At 46.8% G+C, this 21,572-nt stretch overlaps 1 protein-coding gene across 1 annotated transcript in view; it reads right to left on the minus strand.

The window, feature by feature from the left end:
* The window catches only part of LOC144770823 (guanylate-binding protein 3-like), a 78,399-nt gene that overhangs the window by 48,608 nt on the left and 8,219 nt on the right, over nt 1-21,572 (minus strand). The window contains exon 2 of the mRNA XM_078655596.1: nt 14,457-14,689. Coding sequence (XP_078511722.1) covers nt 14,457-14,646 — 190 coding nt within the window. The 5' untranslated portion in view covers nt 14,647-14,689. The remainder of the gene's footprint in view (nt 1-14,456; nt 14,690-21,572) is intronic.

The raw sequence follows: 21,572 nt of genomic DNA on the forward strand, positions 1-21,572 counted from the left end.
AATATTTACATTTGAAAAGTTATTTTCAAAGAACATTCAAAAAGGTATAAATCTTGTTCCAGGTACATATGCACACATGCTTTCTCATGTGAGTTATTAGGAATTTACAAAACAATTTAGGAAACCCTTGTGGAAACGGATATTTTCACAGCTTTCTATGTAGCTTCCTACAGCTTCTCACTCCTGGAACCATCTATAAAGTCCAGGAAAAAGCAGAAGAAAAACACTTTGGAAATTGACTTGCAAAGGATAAATAGTGGTTCTCCAATAAATAAAATGTCTTGGCTAATGAGATGATAGAGAAAGTGCCAAGCCATTAGGTCGTGTTACATGTGTCGCGCAGGTGGTCAAAGGACTCTGATGACTTGTGAGAGGTTACTGCAGGCTGCAGTGTGCATACAGTGATTGGGAGAGTGCACCAACAGGTGGTCCAACTGGTGTTTGACGTCTTGTGTGAAGCTCCCAAGTGTGCTCAGAATTATGTACACGGAAGCAGCATCTAAGTATGCTTACATCGAGAAGTGGGACAAGGAGAAAGAAGTATCTAATACTTTCTTTCCAGAAGCCATCCAATGTGCTTAGCGATGCGGCCAATACCCCCAGTTGGTCTAATCCTAATGACATCACTGGTTTTACACCTCAAGACAATAATGAGGACAGGATTGGGGACTTTGTGGGGTAAATGTCCTCATAACTGAACCAAGAGACCACATTAGTAGTATTAAGAAAGATTAATGCCTAGACCCCCTCATTGCCATCATTTATAGGGATACAAATAGGGTGTGTTTGACAAGAAGTACCAGTACCCTGTTAACTTAATTTCGGTCCACTAAGTGAAAACTGACATCTAGGAATTTAAAGCAGAGTCCTCATAAGACCGGGGTTTCATTTGTCCAACGAGTCATCTGTCTTCCTGTTCTGAAGATAGACTCAGACCTCAAAAGTGAAAGTGCTATTCACTACCATATCCACGTTCCGGGACGAAAGAGTAAAGCCATCATCAATGGGACATGTCCCTATCCTGTCGCAGCAGTCACAAATGTGGAGTTAATGACTGATTCTACAGAAACATGTGCCAACAGCGTGCAGCTGTTCCACGAGCTGCGACTGCTCGCCCTGTCGTTTCTCATCTTGGTTCCACTCATCAGTACCAAAGCCTTTATTTAGCCGCAGCTTCCATCGTGGTCATTCACACCCAATGCCACAGCCACATTTATAGCGCGGCTGCAGAAATTGGGCCATGCCAGTTGTAGGAAAGTGGTAGTTGTGTGGCCTGCACAAGTAACAGGTCCGCATTTGACCACCACTGAGAACTGAACACCCCACTGTAACGCTTGACTCTCAAAGGGTAGCAATGCAGAGCAGTCCAAAGCGTAGTCAAGGGAGGTGGTGTGGACTAGTAATCTCCAATCTCAGATACAACCAATAACACTCAATAAATGAATGTTCACTTAATGCTTTTTCTTTTGAAAAAGAAAAAAAAGGTACATTTATAAAACACACACACACACTACGCAATACTATGCAGCAATTTACAAATATACACAAGCGGGTCCAAAGGCTTTAGGATGACATTGCATTCTTACCCCTCCCAAAGGGAGGTCTCGACCAACAAATCAGATGGCAGAACATTTACTTGCATTAGAAATGCATTAATGGAATATCAACTTGAATAAGCGCACACTTAATATGGGAAATAAAGCATTTTTACTTGGCATATGAGAGGTTGTCAGTGCCACTACTTCATTTAAGCATTCACAAGGCAAAATCTATGCATGTCTGGGTGATTTGAGTCATCAAAGTTACTTTAGCATGTAATACTAAAATTTAGGTGACATAATTATGATCACAACCATTATGTAATTAAAGTTCTGACCCTTAGAGAATGTTTCTTAATATGAAAATTCATATTAACTGTTTTTAGGTCACAACTGGTTTCAGTCCTACCCTTCACCCTCCCCAGCAATTAAACAAACGCTCCAACCTAGAGAGCTTGATGACATTTGAAACCCTTGAGGGATTTTCATTTGAATGTCCCAGCCAACTAAGGGTGGGGTCTATGTAGAGGGAAGACCGTGCTGCTACTGCAGCTCCCTCACATCATTCTCACTCCTTTGGTGGTGACTTAGCTCTTCTGGGGGCACTACGGAACCAAAACAAGGGATTTTTTGAAAAAGAATGTGGCCAGGCCCCATGAGACATTATGGGGTGCTCCTCGCAAGCAAGATTAATTTTTAAGTCGCATCTCTCCTGCTGTGCTGGGTAGAGCTGTTACTTTCCTTTGTTTTTCCATCAATGTTCGCTGGTTTTTGGCTCCTCTGTGCCACGCTTTAACTTTTGCTTGGGGTCCTCGGTCCCACCCGGACACCCCGCAGCCTCTCTCCACATCAGAGAGAGCTCAGGGAGACCACCCCTGGTTACTGTTGCTGGCTCCCACACAGCCAGCACCTTCATGTACTGCGGCGGTAATCAGCTCTTTACTTTTGTCTGCCCGCTCCTGGGGCTGACGCTTGTGATGCTGCAGCATTCCGGGCCACTGGGGGAGTGTGCCGGCACTCGCCCTGCCTTGCTTCAAGCATAGGGATGGGGTCAGGGCCAGAATGGAAACTGAAAGCAGCCCTGGCAAATTTTTCCAGACAAGCCCCCATCCAGGGCGTAGCGAGTGAGCCCATCCGCTAATAGGGCGGTTTGGGGGGGTTTCTGAACCTCCAAGAAAATTTTGGAAAACAACAGAAGAAAATTGTGAATTTGACAGCACATTTTTCAATACATATTCAATTGTATCAACTTTCAAAGCACAGTAAATAGTAGATGATGACCTTAAAGAGCACCAGGTTACCCACCCAGTCATATGTACCCATAGACATTCTTTCAGAGAGCACCAAAAATAGGCACAAGTAGTGAATCAGAGAAAACAAAGTAAAAGTGCGACCAGCCCCCACATGGTGTGTAGCGAGCAAGTTAGGGCAAGAGCATGGACGATGGGAGAAGGAAATGATGGCAGACACATGCACGCTTATAGAGTGCATGACAAAAAGTTTTTTTTAAATAAAGTATCTGCAGGAGCGTGTGGCCATTGGATGGAGGCTGGCCACAGACAAGAAACTGTACTTGGTCCATGCTTCATGGCAGGGACAAACACTGAAGCCCCAGGAGAAAGCAGGAGGTGCTGACCAATAAGATGCAAGAAATGCAAGAGTGAAGTCGAAGCAAACCAGTGGTAGTAATGGTAAGTTATAGGTGGGCTCTATGACATTTTTTATCTTTTATTTTGTTTACAAAAGATTTTGCCGACAATGCATGCACTGTCTCAATAGAAACCTAAATAAGTGCAAAATCTTGTGTGACACAAACAGCCTCTCCTATTCAATTTGTTTGTGTTCTTCCTCTGTTTCTGTGAAACGATTTTTACTCCAAAACAAAGTCTCAATGTTATGATGTGGTGTACATTCGTATTCTCAGGTATTTCATGTAGAAAATATAATGTAAAGTGACAGAAATTAGTGAGGTTTGAAATTTCGTCCAGGCCTAATGAAAACATGGCTTACGCTTCAGTAGCCGAAAACAGACAATTGCTCCTTCAGCATCTGAAAAGACATGATTGCCTTCTCAGCAGGTCATACACATGATTGAACCCGCCGCATGTGAAAAACATAATTGCCTTTTCAGGAAGTGTAAAGCATGACTGACTTTGAAGCAAGCGAAAAATATGTAACCCTCTTTCATCAGGTGAAAATACAGGAGTGATTCCACAGCATGCACCAGTACAATGTAATTCCCGCAGCAGGAAAGGCACGCCAATGCCGCCTGCACAGGTACTGGCTAGAGGCTTGCTTCCTCAGCAGGAGAAAAGTAATTGCCCAGGAATCGGGTGAATCCTCAGCAGGAGAAAAACAATAACTGCTCCCTCAACAGCTGAAAACGGACGACTGCCTCCACAGTATTGCCAGATACAATATTACCCCATCAATAGGAAAATCACACAAATGCCAATTATTTGGCAAAATTACAACTCTTCCTCCTACATTAGGTGAAAACACACAACTGCCACCTACACAGGTGATCACTACAGGCCTGCTTTTTACTAGGTGAAAAGTAATTGCCCTGTAATCCCATTTTTCTCAGCACGACAAATCCAGAATGTTTCCTCTGCAAGAGTAAAGTCATAGCTGCCATGAAGCAAGTTGAACAGGACTGCCACCTTAGCAAGAAAAACACAGGATGACTCAAACATTGAGGGATAACACTATAACCGCTGTCTTCGAAGGGGAACACACGACTACCTCATCAGTAAGTGAAAATACCAAATTGCCTCCTCAGTGGGCTAAAACACTGTCAATTTTCTTTTCAGGTAAAAACACTACTGACTTCTGAAAAGGTGAAATGTGTCACACTCTATAATAACTCCCTGGTGAGTGGTACAGCTAATTTCTTATACTGAGGAAAACAGCGCCCGCAATGCATATCAGTCCAGTTTCAGACCCTCCTGTAGCCCAGAAACATTGCTAGTGGCTGCAGTCAGTGACATCTGTATGATCTTGGAAGCAGAGAGCCCCGAGTCTCTATGCCCCCTTTATCTGTCATTAGCCTTTGACACGTTCTCACATGCTGTTCTGCTAGAAACATTAAACGTTATTGGTTTGGGGGACACCACTCTAAGATGGTTTGAATCCTTTATTGGAAAATAGAACACAGGCTGTTCAGAGGGCTTTACTCCGTGCAGATTTTAGAGATATGCCCTATGGGATCCATCAGGGATCTGTTCTCAGTCCAACTCTCTTTAATATATATGTTGCTCCATAAGCGTATCTGATCACCTAGTCTGGGTTCTAATTTTATGGCTATGCTGATGGCACGCAGATCATTATCTCAGACAAGACAGAGGTGCTGATTTTCGGTAATCCTTAAAATTCGTACCCCCCTGCGGTGGCCCCAGGCGTGGGGGGAGTGCCCTAAATTAGCAACTACTACCTGCAAACTTTAAAATGTACACCATATAAAAAAATCTAATGGACGCTTGTTTTTTTAATAATGAAAAAACTATATAGATTCAACCATTCATTCCTGAATATTCCAGCAGCTGGTAAGGCAAGCTTTGATTCTCAGCAGGTTGAATTATTGCAATGCATTGTATGTTGGTCTCCCTGCCTATCTTATGCTGAGGCTGCAGCTGATGCAGAACGCAGCTATGGCTTCAGCCGCCGAGTGAGCATTCATGTGTTTTTATCCATTAGCAGAGGTGTGTATTTTCATCTCCTGGGGAGGCAGTTTTTGAGTTTTACCTGCAGTAGACCAGCAGCATGTATCACCTGCTGAGAAGCCATTAATGCCATTTCACTTTCTGAGCTGGAGGTTATTTTTTATTTGCTGAAGGCTTGGTGATGTTTTTACTTGCTAAGACAGAAGTCACCTTTATAGTCTGCTTATGGCTACTCACATGCTGGTGCTAGTGGGCATGTCGGTGGGTTTGTTATGCTGGCGAGGCAGATTTTTGTTCTCTCCTTTTGGGGAGGTAATCATATTCTTTTACTTGTTACTGGGACTGTCCAGTGTTTTCTGATGCTGATTTCTGACGCCCTAACGGCTAGGGCGCTCGACCTCGGACCTGGAGGAATGGGTTCGAGTCTCGGTAACGACGCCAAACATCATGTGATTCTGGGCAAATCACTTAATCTCCCCGTGCCTAACAAAAATGAATGTTTGTCCTCATGTAACGTAACTGGTGCGATGTAAAGCGCTCTGATACCCGATTCGGTTTGGGTCTAGTTCACGCTATATAAAACTCTGCAAAAAAAACAAAAACCCGAGAGTGCATTTATGTATTCTCACCTGCCACGCTGGGAGTCTTGCTTTCACCTGCTCAGGAGATATTTATGTTTTATTTCCACAAGAGTAAGAATTAATTTCGTTTGCTGAGGAAGTTGTGTGTTTTCTTCTCTCTTGAGGGCAGTTGTGTGTTTTCATCTTCTGGCGGAGGCTGAGCACAGCCGTCTAGACGAGGGGTGCCTTTTAAGCATGCCAGAGATGGAATTGGTTCGAGATGCTGGATAAATGGCCTTGCGGCAGATGCAGAGAGCCTTCACCCAACATCTTTTCTGAACAGGGAGCCAACGTTACCAGTTGCACCGAGGCACTACCAAATCTCCGCATCCCAAATATCAGTCTGGCATTTGTGATGCGTGGAAATATACAACTACCTACGAACCATATACACATGTATCCATACTGATTGAGTAGATAAAACATACAAATGCCAGGTAGGGGGCAACCATGTGACTGCATCCCCAGCAGGTGTAAACCTATGACTGCACATCTAAAGGTTGCAAAGAATTGCCCCATCAGCAACCAAAAAAAACAGAATTGTACAGCATCATTTTTAGGTCTCGCACCTGGCGATTACAGCGCGAAAGCACTCTCTCGCCTGCGAGACCTATAGTCACCGGCTCTGCTTCCAAGGAGATGGGCACGCGCAGCATGCCGGAATCGGGTCAGGTCGCGCGCAGACAGAATGCCGGAAACACACGCGCGCACACACACACACACACACACACACAGAGAGACACGCGCGCACACACACACACACACAGACACACGCACGCGCACACACACACACACACACGCACACACACACACGCACACACACACCCGCACACACACACACACGCGCGTGCACACACACACCCTCCCCCCCACTCACCGGGCTCTTTCCGCTGCAGGCTCCGTCACTCCGCCGCATCAGCGTACCACGCTGGTTGTCCCTCTCTCCGTCGTCAGCGGGTCAGTGTCGGCAGCAAGCGGGGCTCTCCACGAGCACGGGAGCCCCGCTAGCTCACACTCTCACTTTCGGCTGGCTACACAGGCACAGGAGCGCGGGGTAGTCTCCAGTCTGCTTCCTGTCTTTTTGCGGCCCTGCCCCCGTCCAAACACAGGTTGCCTGGCTTCCTGTCCAAGCCAGACTGCGGCGGTGACTTTCTCAATACGTGACTTGTGTTTCTAGCTGCTGGTAAAGTGTTGTCCCGTCTGCCGGTCCACGCGTCACTCCTGTTGTATATTCTTTTACGAGTAGTTGCTTTTATGGCAGCGTGCACAGGTGGTAGCCATTGCTTTGTTTCTCATTGCACCTTATACAAAAAGAAGGGGTCCGGAGGGTTGGATACACGCATCCTCGTGTGAAACTCTTGTTTTTTTTAAACTAATGGTCAGCGTCGAGGCACTTAAAAACACGGGATTGGGCAGCACTTTAGGATATATGGTGTTGGAAGGGTTGCATTTTCTCCAGAAGTTTGAGTTGGGCAAGCCTCCTTTGGCTGTTTCTCGTGTGAGTTTGTAAATTTGCGGTCAATCTTCATTCTTAGATATTTTTCAGACAATCATTTAGGCGTGAAAGTCTGCAAGTGCTGCAAAAGGTCCGGGGAAGAGGGCTTCTGGGCGCCCAGCCCCAGCTGCTTGGGAGGTCTTTGTGTAGGGGGTGCGCTCTGCGCGAGTCCTTTAGTCACTGAGGAGCGGTGGGGGTGACGTAGACGCCCCCCCTCCTTCACTGAGGCTGTTTCCGCTCCTTGCGAAGATGTCACATACACGCGAATCCCAGCACAAGGGTGCAAGGGGGGGGAAGGTGTTGTGAAGGGGTGGAGGGGCGTGAAGGGGGTGGATGGTGAACTACTCGGACACTCCAGCACTTCTTGAGCCATGCGGGTGTCCCATTTTAACGTGTGCGTGTTGCAAAAGCAGAGAGGTGCCAAAACCTGTCATGTTGCATGATAGAGGAAGTGTCGTGATACCTGTGACATACCCTTCAATCGCATGTCCTGGCGACGCTGTGCGGCGGGTGCAGCCAGCCAGTCTGTGATATCCCCACCCCTGCCTGACCTCCTCTGGCCTGTCTTTTACACTAAGTATTTATTTATGTATGTGTATGTATGTCCAATTTTGTTTCCAAAAGTACAGAAAGATTAAATAACATTTAAGTGGGATGAAAAAACTGTGTATGGCAGGGTGGTGTCTCTCGAAGGGGCGTGGGCCGTGGCCAATGTAATTGAGGGCGTGGCTTAAAAAACATAAGCTACAATACTGTGCTTAGCATAGTGTGCCGCTCGATGTGTATTTTGCTGTTTCTGTCATTGCGTCCAGATATATGATACAAGTAACATCATACTTACAACAAGTCAGGATTATTGCCCTTGTCAATGGTTGTTAGTTGCATTAGATAAATAAGCAGCAACTATGGCTTGTATATAATATTGAAAAAACTTCCACTTAAAGCCCTGGTGACACTACAACAATGTTGCTGCTCCCGAGCTTCAAAAAGAGAAGGGAAATCCAGAGAGAAAATGACTCTTTAAAGGGGTTCCCTTCCCCTACAAACCTCACCTGGCATGACGTCATGCCCTAACTTCTCCAGTAGTGAGAAGTGAGCTGTGTGAGCAGCGCTCATCGATGTGCCTCCTGTCACTGCAGTCCGCCTGTGCCAGGGCACAAAACAGAGCCCGATAGAGACCAGTTTCGAGGCCCCCTTTAAACAAGCATTTACAATGCAATAGGTCTCGCATTATTAAAGTTTGAGCTAATGGCATTGTAAATGACAATGCCTTTTATTCATTTGCATTGGTGCGTAAACAAGCACGTTGTACTTATAGTCCATGCTTATGAGAAGCAAGGCTGGCAATCTCTTTTACTGCCAGCCTTGCTCATCGTAAGCAAGGATTATACGTTCAAAGTGCGTGTTTATGCACCGATTGCAAGTTTTAAAAACAAATGAATAAAAGGCATTGTCATTTACAATGCCAATAGTTCAAACTGTAATAATGCCAGACCTATTGCATTGTAAATGCTTGTTAGGATATTCTCATCAATTATCCGCTATTCCTCATTTATTATTTCCTGAATCATCACTCCTCTTCGATCACCCTCATTAGCCATCCGTCCTCCCTCATCCCTCAACCATCATGTGTCAGTGTCATCATTCTAAGCTGAAGGTGAATTTAATGCACAGCTGTTCTCTCGGTAAGTAAAAACACAGACTATCTAACCAAGGGGCAAAAACATACGACTGACTGCCCCTTCAGCATGTGGAAACATATCAGCTCCTCTCCTGCTCCCCTCTCTCCGCCGCCTCAGTGTGTAAAACACAAACTGCATACTTTACAATCATAATGTAAACACTCTGCGCTGCGGAACCAGGCCAGGGCTTACCGCCAGCCCGCCTTCCTCCTCTCCCCCTTAGCCCCCGCTTACTGTAGTACCCTTGTGCACGCTTAACCCCATTTCCTTGGCTGATAATATAGCCATAGCCATAACAGGCCAGCATTTCCCCGTATGTCCTTTTAGCAAGTAAGTTACTACCTCCCAACTCTTATACTGAGCATCCAGCAGAACCGACCCTCTTAAAGTAAAGTAAAGTCCACATTTGTAAAGCGCACAATACACCCGTAAGGGTCTCTAGGCGCTGGGGGCCGTGGGGGAGATTAAGCGAGCTATTGCCCAGAGTCACATGGTGCTGGGCTAACCTGCCGCCGGAGCCGGGGATCGAACCGTGATCCCCAGATTCCAGCGTCAGTCGCCCTGGCCGCGCAAAGGCATTTTTATCCCCCTGCACCCAAGCCTTCCTGCGCATTCCCCCTGGTATGTGTGTGGCCTTCACCCCACCACCTCCGAATGACACTTGGATCTGCGCTGTGTCCTGTGTGCCGTCTCCGGGTGTTTGTGTGCACCTGCATTGCCTTGATATCCCCAGCCATACCGCATGTTAAAGCCGCCCTGCCCGATCACGCCTACCCCCTAACCCGGCCTTTTGCTTTTAATTTCGAATCCGGCCCAGTCGTGATGGCGACGCGGCTGTGCCCTAACCTAGACAGTGCCCTGCCCATGAATCAGGGATTACAACAGTCAGCATGCAATTTAAATGACTAGACGGAGTGGCGGTCCTGACTAGACTCACCTGCAGACGGGGGAATAGAATTAATTACATTTTGTGCCTCGCTCTTTTTCTCAGTCATTGACTCATCTCTCTCTGGCCTCTGAGATGACGAGATGCCTGCCTCCTTGACCTCGCCTCACCATCACGCGAAGTTTGCTCGAGCCCGGCCCCAGTGCGCATATTCAACATCCAGACCCCACCCGAAGGGGCCGGAGGAGACATCTGCGTGCTGCGCGTGCCATGGATCTGCAGCAGCAGGTGCATTTATTTAATAAATTATTCATCGTTAATAGCCTAAATCGGACAGGGCCGGTGCCGTGCGTGCGCGCCTGCGTGCAGCACCAGCAGCGAGCAGCCAGCATAGCATTAATTATGCAGATTTAGCTGCTAAACTGACTCGGGTCGGTCACGGACCAGGGTCCAAACCGGCCCCCTGGCACAAAACCATTACCCCACCACACCCAGCCTACCAGGGAATAGCCCGGTGCCTGGAATTGCCAGTCTGGCCATGGATTGGGTCCTGGCCCCCTCTCGACTTTGTTGGGTGCGCGACGGCGCTCTCTGCATTCTTCTCTTGTCGGGTCCAGGGATGGGGTCCTGGGCCCATCTGCCTTCTCATGGGGAATGGAACGGCGCTCTCCGGCTTTTGCTTTGTTCGCCTGGACCCAAGGATAGGGTCCTGGGCCCTATGCATCCTTGCAGGGAGATCAATTGTGCTCCCTGGTTTTCCTTCTCCTTCTCGGTTGCCAAGGATGGGGTCCAGGGCCCCTTTCTCCCTCGTGCAGTTCCTTTTGGAAGGCAGCCTCCAGGCACTGGCCCACTCCAGAGGCAGAAGTCATGTTCAATGGCAGAGCCCTTCAATGGCAAAGCCCCTCGTGCTTCGCCGCTGGAAAGGTCAAAGGGCGCCCACAAATTTACCAGGGCCTATCTTGGGCCCCAGTGGGTCATTTTTTGATGGTTGTGGCCTCCTTTTGCTCCCAGTGGTGAGCCCTTGCAACCTGGTGCACTTTCTGCAGGCCTCCTGGCCTACAAGGTTGACAAACCCCGCAGGAAGCTGGTTTCACTGGCTGCGTGAGCCAGTCTTTCGCTTTGGTTTCTCTGGACCTCTCTCCCCCCCTTGCGCAGAGCCCAGTCTTTCCCCCAACTGGTCCTCAGTTTGACTGGTCCTGGGAAGTAACCATATGTGCCTGGGATCAACCAGAGTCCTGGGGCCGGATGGCAGTCAGGAGGTTCCTCCTTCCAACTGTCCATAGCGGCTACCTCCAAGTCCAGGGTCCAGCAGAAAAAGTACAACCACGAAACTCTCTCCCCTGTGCAGGACCTTTTAAGTGGGTGTGGGAGTGTCCAGCAGGCCCATGCCTCTGACCTTTCCTCATGTGCAACATCATCTCTCTGGCCCTGTTCCAACCTCCCTCCAAGTCTTCTGAGATAGCTCAAGATGGCATCTCCCAAGAGTCACATGCCACATGGGCTCTTGGGGTATCTGCTCCACCCCTCACTGACATCACAGCCAGGGCATTCACCCGGCAAATTTTCAAAGGAGCCCACTCTCTGGTTTGGCTCTAGAGAGACTCCCTCCCTTGCTGAGTGGCATGGGGCAGGCATTCTTCCTGGCAGAGGATGACAGCTGGCTGATTGATGTAGAGCAGTCCAACCCTTACTTCTGAGGAACTGACGAAATCAAGGGTAATCGCTCCCTTTGTGGGGTGAGGCCTTTGTTCCTACTTCTGGACAGAAAAGTAATTGACCCAGCCCAGCAGGGTGCAAAAAGGCCTACGCTTTGGTCTTGAGCTGAGTCAGAGAAATACGACACTGCTGGATGACCCTTAAGTGTAAACGTATACTTTTGGACTTGTTCTTTTAACACATATTACAGTGCACATCGGTGTGACCCAGAGCCTCTACCCCAAAGAGAACTGGAGCTGCACCCTAAGGCAGCCTATACCATAAGAGTATAATGGAGTGTCCCTACAGTCAAGCACACTGACTTTCCCTTACATGTGTACACCCACATTTTTAGGCCTATTCCAAGTCGCTACCCAACTCTGCATAGTCCCTTCTGCGCCAGACTACCTGTGCGTAGTTCTTGGGCTGGACACTACAGGAGTCTCCAACTTGCAGCCCTCTTGCGTGTGTACACATGTGTGCAAATGTAACCAGCCAAGTGCCTCTTGCTGTGCCACAGCGGCCGTACCTTAAAAGGCAGACACTGGCGGTAAAAATGTGCGTTCCATTTTAAAATGAGTTTCCCGTGGGTGAGTCACAGGATATAAGGCTCTCCCACAGTAAAATGGCAAAAACCAGATGATCAAAAAAGCGTAAAATCAGGGCGGATGGGATGGTCAGAACCACCTTCTCACATTGGTTTAATAGTAGGGTCTGCCTCGCATCGGCTGGCTGGGAGCACACGAGTTATTTTTAAATCTATGGACAAAGATGCTTCTGTGAAGTCAAGACGTTTTTTGATCTCCAGATTCAAATGGCATCAACTTAGCCAGGTGCCCAGGCCTTTGGCTTGAGGCATCTACGTTTAGAATAAGAAGAGGGAGTGGGTTCGTATTCAAATAGAGCCTGCAAAATGTTACAATTTTTTGGCAATAGCCTTTCAAAGAGACTCCAAGCTTCAGCTTTTAAAATGAAGTAAAGGTCTTACAACCTGGGTTCTCTCACTGCAGTTCTGTGGTTCCATAAATCTGGGCTTTCAATCAGTCTCCATTTTCCATTACAGCATCAAGGCACGCTGATGTTTTGTGCGTTAGAATTAACACTACCATAACACTGGTCACTTCTGCTATGCTTTAGAGACACATTACTAGGGGTGGGCAGAATTTGCGTTACGCAAATCACGGCAAAACAGCAAAAAATCTCCGCAAACACGCAGAAATTCCACGAACGCGCGGAATTGCTTGTTCGCGATACTTTTTTCCTGTTCGCAATTGTTGTTTGCGTGCTGGAGGGGGGGGAACACCAATTTTGAGAACACGAACAAGCAAAACATTTTGCAAAGTCGTAGAATGCAGAATTTTGGTCAATTTTGCGTTCTCTGCGGAACGCCAAATTACCCAAATTCCGAGAGCGGAACGGAATTAACCGCCCTGGCCTACACATTACCCAGCATTTCCCTCCTCGCTCCTACCATTGAAGAGCGTCCAAAGTGACCAATAACGAACAGGGCCACTAAAAGGGTTTACGTGCCTGAATGTTTGGTGCCAATGGTGGCAAGTGGTCTGACATATAAACAACAAATATAAGCTAACTTCAAACATTGGGCAAAGATAAAGAGAGGTGAATTTGTATAAGAGCTAACATTTTCCTAACCTAAACAACACTCTGAAATGCATCCATTCTTCATGATATGGAGACACCATCTTTTCCCACTTTGCTACTCTGAGACACATTTCAGAGGGAGCTGAGGCACGTGAAACTGTTACTTTATGTGGCTGCATTGGTGTGATTGCTTCACATACAATTACAATGTATCCTGTACTCTCTGACACCTGGAATTGGGGGTGGGTGAGAAAGATAGCAGCTGTCAAGTGTTCATTTTCAATTGTTAAAAGTTGGAGAAAATTGACAGAAGTGACAGTGGAAAAAATAAAATGAAAGTATAATTCTGTATTTTTTTTATTATTGGGGCTGTTGAAAGTGCAACACAATGTGTTGTGTGGATTTCTAATGCAATCTGCTATGCTTTTACAACTAAGAGACCACACAAATAATGCACAATAATGCATGGTTGGGATCGTGGACAAAAAGGGCCTTAATTGTCAAGTATGAAGCATGTTATCAAAAATAAAACAAACTGTCCATGATCTTCGACTACCTGTGAATTGTAATCATTATCTGTATATTTAATGGACTTTGTTCGAGACACTCGTTCATGATATCAACGGCTAGCGACGCTACCATCAGCTACTCCGTGTGAAGATTTCCATTAGCGATTTCTTTTTTTTTCTTTTTGGCAGTTTTATATAGCGCAAACTAGAACCGAACCGAATCAGTTATCAGAGCGCTTTACATAGCACCAGTTACGTTACATGAGGACACACTTTCATTTTAGGCACGGGGAGATTAAGTGATTTGCCCAGAATCACAGGGGGTTTTTGGCGTCGCTACCGAGATTCGAACCCAGATCCCCAGGTCCGAGGTCGAGCGCCTTAGCCGTTAGGCCCTCTCCCGCGATTGAAATGAAAGGCCGGTAAATCGCATGACCCATCCTAACATGTATCTCCATGAAGTGGAACATGGCACGCTGGCGATGAATAAACTAAAGTGATATTTTGCGTGCCCCTGTCTGGTTCGCTTCCGCATGACTTCACAAACTGGCACTAATGTTATGTTATGTTATATTGATTTCTATAGCATACTAATCACCCAAGAGGGTATCCATGTGCTTGACTGTAGAACCCATAGAGTGCCCTCATGCCCGTAAATGGACTCACGTTCACCAGGTCGCCTAGGAGGTTTTTGAAGGTCTCACAGCAGAGATTGGGTCTGGCATATGGACCATGTTGATAACCAATTCCCTGCCCCCCTCACTCACCTGTCTTCTTCCCCGCCAGCTTGTTCATGAGGTAGGACTTGCCCGTGCGGTAAAGTCCCACGATGGCCACCACCACCACTGGCTGGCGAATGTCAGTGAGGATCTGGAGGGCCTCCTGCCGCACCTTGAGCTGCCCTTCTCGGGTGTTCTCGATGAGGCACACCGGAGCAGGCATCGAAATCTCCGGCATGGTGCCTCCTCAGAAAGGGTTGATCAGGTGGCAATGATGAGACCTGTGGAGCAAGAAGAGATTTTATCCATCAGCTCTGACTTATACTTCCAGTATCGCTGAAGGAGGAAGAGAGGACTCTCCAACTAAGGTCAAGAGCAGCAGCGGGGGGCCCAGTCTGTCTTTCTATACATCAACCTCTACTGGCAATGCCCAAAACCCATCTCCATTAGTGTCCTGATTGCTTTGTCCATGCACAACTCTCAACCTGATGTGATCTGTGACATGAATGGACTTGCCTCTGGGCTAGTAAAACGTGCTTGGTTGACAGCATGGTACATAGCCGTGGACAGGAGCACTTTTGTGGGTCAGTGGCTGCCAGGCAGGTCTCTTTTTTGAAAAGTGGGGGCCCCTGCATTAAAGGATAAACCCTAGCAAGGTATAGTATATTTTTATAAGAAATGAACTGTACACACCGGGTTACGTGTAATTATACTTAAGAGTAACTTAGACGTTGTTTTGAGATAAAACCATTTCTACCAAGTAGCATTGAGTGTTGAGTATTTTTATTTATATTTTATAAATCTCTTTTTTTGGGGTATGATATATATACTTTTTTTTAAAAACTCTTATTTCCTTTTGTACTTTTTATATGCACATTTTGGTTATTTTTATACACAGATTTTTACATATAACATATAACAGTGATTAAACGTTGTCTAATTCATAAAATATCTACACAATTAGACACTTCAAATCTTTGACACAGAATGTATTCCTTTCTGACGCGTTTCGGCCATTCGCCTTCCTCAGGAATTCTGTGATCTCCTTTGTTACATCAACAGTGGCTATAATGATGAGAGATGATATTTTAGTGATATATTTTTTTTACAGCATATCTATTATTCTCAACGTCTCACAAGTCACTTCTTCTCTTTCATCTCTCTAAAGGGTTATATCTGTCATTCTTGTGGTGATTATCCCAAAGCTATGTGTCGACCCTATCCCGCTGGGTGCTGCCATTTCTACCTTTCTGTACCCTTATCTATCAAAACTATACATTTATGTACATATTTTACACTTTTTATCCAACAGTTATATACAATAAATACATCAATTATTCAATTCATCAGTCCGTTATTTACATTCAGACATTTCTAACTTGTCTATTGCTTGCAGATGGGAGCTTGAGTAGATTGTCTATATAGGAACAGATGGAAGCTTGTGGGGAGCAAGTAATTCGAGGAGGAGCCCTTTAAGATTTGCGCAGATTATGCCAAGTATTTTAAACTACCATACCTACTTTGGAGGGGGAGAAGGTGGCTCAGACACCTGGCTCTTGGAAGAACAGCAGGACCTGTTAGGACAGTTATCACAACCTGCAGCGAGGTGTGAGAACGCCAACTTCTGCTCACTCTCACACACACACACATATGTCAGGCCTGGGAGAAATCTCAGCAATTACGCATTACCCTTATGATGTCAAATTACCAAAATTACGCATGATGCCAGTTTGAGTAATGAAGAGTAATTTAGGGGGAAAATCCTACTGCAGGCATGGATGTCGTCTGGTCATTAAGATTGGGGGGGGGCAGGGTTAGCTTCAGATTTCCTGACATTCATGCTGGCATATAATGTTAATACATTATACTACAAGCAGGGAGCATAAAAGGGGGAGTGGAAGAGAAGAAAAATGTAAATTGGTAGGAAAACTAAGTGGGAGAAACGATTTCTGTAAAATATTCAAAATATTTTATGAAGAGACAGAGCGAAAGAGGGGGAGGGAGAGAGAGGGAGCGTTTTTGTCAGTGTGTGCATGCAAAAATCCAGGCTGAAATCTGACAGACACCTAAACATACCCGAGTGAAAGCACCCGTACCCAACTATTCATCAGAAAATACATTTATGAGGGCGTTGTAACTCCCTAAACACCCCACCCTGAAGCTACGCCCCTGACCACAGGAGCACAAAAACAATTAACTAAGAGAGAGCGCGGCTGCTTGTACTGCTGTTCATGCCCTGTAGCATCTAGTGCTATTTTCTTAGCACAAATTGAATCCTCAAGCCCATTTGGGACGCCAGGGAGCGTTTTGCACTCAGAAAATAGCTATAAATGCAGTATTATGTCTCTCACACAATCATGCATAACTAAGAGTAATTGTACAATAATTATACTTAATTACACTAGAAAGAATTACGCCAGTTACCCCCCTAATATACACGCCCCTATTCTTTTCAGCTGCTGCTCGTGAAGAACTTTGGTGTTCCTTTGTAAAATATACAAATCCTCTGCACACGTTCCTATAAGTTCTGCTCCTGGACAGGTAGACTAATATGCTTCCAAATGTAAGGGAGTTTCTTTTAGAAGAGCTGCCTCATCCGGCAGTATTAGGTAGAACCCTTCGGATCTCCAGGTCATGGCGTGTTCGTCGTCCAAATCAGTAGACTGCTGATTTGCTTTCCGGACCGGACAGGAGACTAATTAGTCTACCTCTCCAGGAGTAGAACTTATAGGAACCCCTACCGGGTTGGAATTATCACCGTAACTAAGAGACTACTTGAAACTGAACAGAGCCCTGAAGAAGTCGCGAGGTAATCCCCTGTAACAGTGACGAAACATGTGTGGGCTAAGAAGTCTTATAGATCCGGAATTAAAGACTTCTGAAAATATAAAGACAAGCATCATTGTGATATTCTATGTAACGTTATGTATTTACTTGTGAACGTGTGCAGAGGATTGGTATATATAGCATTAGTGGTCTGATGGCCACACACGTGGGAATCTGGTGGTTTTTCCCTCCCTTATGCACCATGCCAGATTACTTGCCATAACTGATTTGTACTTGTGATAGACCTTTAGAGCGCCGTTTTGCCTATTGCTGACCACCGACTGTATAACTCCCATTGTAAAATGGTGGTGAAAACACAAAGGACAGATCACTGGTGTCAGAAGTGAACAGCTAATCCCTGCCGGAATGTTGCTTCACATTTTTCAACTTTTACATGTATAGCAAAGAAGAACATAAAAAGGTTACAAAACACAAATAAAATCAGAAGTGAATATATGATTCACATAGGACAAGGGACCACCTCAGATCTCCAGAGAAGCATCTTCATAGAAAGATATTAAAATGCAAAAAAGAGTTAAATGGGAAAGTAACCTTTTACCCTGAAAAGTAAACTGTGCTCCTGTTTGTGGTTATTACTCATCTGTGTGCCACCCTAGTTCCATCACATCCCTAGCGCATGCTCTCCTAGTACCAGTCCTGATTACCAGCTTCTTGTGATTTCACCTGCTCCTTATATATTGTCCCGGTAGCTGCCCCCCCACGCCCTGTCAGCCACATCTGTCCTCTCCCAGTCCCTGATATTACCTGTTCTTTATATCCTCTCTCAGTACCAGATATCACTTGATTCTTATACCCTCTCCCAGTACCCGAGATAACCTGACTCCTTGTCTCCTCTCCCAGTACCTGATATAACCTGCTCCTATTATCCTGTCCCAGTACCACCCCCAATGCCAGCCTCTTTGTGTCCTCACCCAGTACCAGCCCGGTACCTGCCTCCTTACATCCTCCCCCAGTACCACCCCCAATGCCAGCCTCTTTGTGTCCTCACCCAGTACCAGCCCGGTACCTGCCTCCTTACATCCTCCCCCAGTACCACCCCCATTGCCAGCCTCTTTGTGTCCTCACCCAGTACCAGCCCGGTACCTGCCTCCTTACATCCTCCCCCAGTACCACCCCCATTGCCAGCCTCTTTGTGTCCTCACCCAGTACCAGCCGGTACCTGCCTCCTTACATCCTCCCCCAGTACCACCCCCATTGCCAGCCTCTTTGTGTCCTCACCCAGTACCAGCCCGGTACCTGCCTCCTTACATCCTCCCCCAGTACCAGACACCATTGCAGCCTCTTGAAATGTCCCAAGAGCGTCCACATAAAGAGGAAGTGAGTGGAGGCACACAAGGAAGAATGTAGAGATGTGATAATAGGAAGGGAAAGTGAAGAGGGACTGGGGTTGGAGGACTAGTGAAAGGGTGACACATTCAGGTGGAAATGGAGAGAGTGAAAGCAGGACTTTAAATGGAAATGTGGAAGTACAGGTACTTACTATTCTAGGTACATGTTTGCTACTGAGAAGTGCAGGTACTCTCCCTTTTAAATTACAGAAGTGCAGGCACTCAGTACCGGGTAGTACCTGCCCATTTAAAGCACTGACTGAAAGCGGGACGTACCACATAGAATGGGGCAGTATGAAGAATGGGAAGAGGGTGGAAATAAGATAGATATAAGGAGAGAGTGGCAGGTGGTGTGATGATGAGGAAGAGACGAGACAAAGGGGCGGGACATAATCAGGAAATTATATGGGATACGTCGGGTGAAGGACCAAGGAGCAGGGGTCATGGCTGTCATTAGTGCGCCACGCCAGAGGTTTGTATGACACTACAACGCGGGCTATTACCACGCGTGCCATTACAACGCTGTTTTTACAACGCAAGTCGTTAGACTTGCGCTGTAAGCGCTGGATAGTGGAATAGTTTACTTTTCTATTCCAACTCCAGCCCACGTTACAGTAGGGAAGGTGTTGGAATAGAAAATTAAACTATTCCTTTGACAACAGCGCCCTCCAGCGCAAGTCGTTGAAACGACTTGCATTGTAATAGCAGCGTAGTAAAGGCAGCGCGTGGTAATGTCCGCGTTGTAAAGGCTGCTCACCCGCCAGAGCCACGAGGTGCCTTGGCTTTGAGGAGGCACTCGCTGCACCCCAATTTTGCTGTCTGCGTCTTTCAAACCAGCAAGCAAGGGAGCCCCTTTCCATACATGAGTTAGGGTCTGTATTACCCTTTATACTCCACGGCTATTGGCTTTGTCAATGCTTGGTAGAAGAATCAAACTAGTCAAAAAAGTGAGTAAAATCAATAATGTTATAGTAAATAAATAACATTGAAATGTTTTAATTGTGAAACTAAGAGATTGCGAATTAATCAATCTTAAGGTCCGTGTGGGGTTGGGGCGTCGACTTGGGGGTGCCTCAGACACCCCCAAGCTCTCCTTCAAGGCGCTTTGTTATATCTTCTGCCCCTTTTCTCCCAAAATATTCAACACTCTATTTGTGGGTCTTACGTCATCGCTTTCCTCTTCAGCCTCATCTGTTGAGTTTCCTTCTGCGCCTCTCTCTCTTAATCTCTGCCACTTCTCCACCAGCCCTGCTCTGTATCTCCTTCACACGCTTTTCCATAGAATCAGTTGTTGCATGTGTGGCCATCACACTGCAGAGAGGCCAAGGATTGGATGTGCCTGTACGCTGAATGACTCTATGACCCACTGACAGCAGTGCGAGAAACTCATGCTCTTCTCAGCCTCAGGTCAAGAGCTCTCAGTTGTGCCCCACCATAAACACCCACCCACGACCTGCACTGTACAAAAGATATATGTTGAATGAAAAAAAAACTACCATACTACAAAATATGAAAAAGCATTCACTCTTAAGGAATGCAGAGTGTAGTAAAACGTGAAATATAAGCAGGGGCCGCATCACCTAAGAGGGTTTACAGTCACTGTTGGGAACTCAACCAGTGCTTTTGCCTGTAAAGTTAATGATGACCGGTTACTCACCGGTAATATTCATTACTCCGAGTCGTAGCCCTCCCCGTCCCAGTCCTAACTACATGAGCATAGCTCCTCCCACCAGAAACTCCCAAGCAACTTGAAACCCATCCCTTCCCTCCAGGCCACACCCATACCCTGAGGCATATAACCCTGTGACCTGCCAATCAACAACCTGTACCCAACAAGCACAAGAAGCCGAAACAGGGAGGGAGGGATGGGAACCTGGACTGGGACGGGGAGGGCTACGACTCGGAGTAATGAATATTACCGGTGAGTAACCGGTCATTACCTCCTCGTCAGCCCTCCCCGTCCCAGTCCTAACTACATGAGCAGATACCAAAGCAATAATCGGCTTCACTCAGTAGCAAAAAACAGACTTTATTAAAGCACAGAAAGTCACACCACCGGAGTAGAACGCAACACAGCGTCCCCAAACCCAGCAGAATCAGTCCCCCCAACCACTAAACGATAATGGGACATAAAGGTGTGCGGAGAACTCCAGGTAGCAGCCCTGCAGATTTCAGCCATGGAAGCCCCCTGAAAACAAGCCCAGGAAGCCGCCACCCCCCGAGTCGACCTTCCCTGAACAGACCCTGGAGCCAACACACCACAGGCCTCATACGCAGCACCCACAGCCCATCGTAGCCAACGACTGAGGGTAGCCCCAGAAGGCTTAAGACCCTGACCAGCCAGGCCAAAGGTCACAAAAAGGGATTCCACCTTACGAAACGGCCCAGTACGCAACAAATAGATCTCAAGAGCCCCCCGAACATCCAAACAGTGCAGCCGCACCTCAACCTCTGAAAGAGGATCAGGACATAAAACAGGCAAAACCAGATCCGCAGAGCAGTGAAAAGAGGAAGGGACCTTGGGAACAAAGGAAGGATCAGGCCGCAGTACCACCCGATCAGGAAAGAAACGTAAAAAAGGGGCCGAACAAAGCAAGGAGCCCAACTCCCCAATCCGCCTAGCCGACGTAATAGCCACCAGGAACAGCACCTTGATCGTCAGAAACCTCAAAGACACCTCCAGCAGAGGTTCAAAGGGAGCCCCCTGCAAAGCCCCCAAAACCAGAGGCAGATCCCAACTAGGAGCAAAGGACCGAATGACAGGCTTCTGAAGGAAGCAACTCCGCAACAAACGGGACACCAGGGAAACCACCGGGTTTCAAAGCAAAAATCCCCAAGGGCCAACCAGGGAAAGCCACCTAGACCTGGAGCCATTCCCTACACAGGACCGAAGGCCGGCCTTCAAACCGCCCTATCAGAGAAGACTACCAAACTACAAAAGGAAAAGACTGAACAGGGCCCAACTGTAAGGATACAAAGAAACCCAGAA

The sequence above is a fragment of the Lissotriton helveticus genome, chromosome 7 (genome assembly GCF_964261635.1).
Source record: "Lissotriton helveticus chromosome 7, aLisHel1.1, whole genome shotgun sequence".
Taxonomy (NCBI): Eukaryota; Metazoa; Chordata; class Amphibia; order Caudata; family Salamandridae; genus Lissotriton; species Lissotriton helveticus.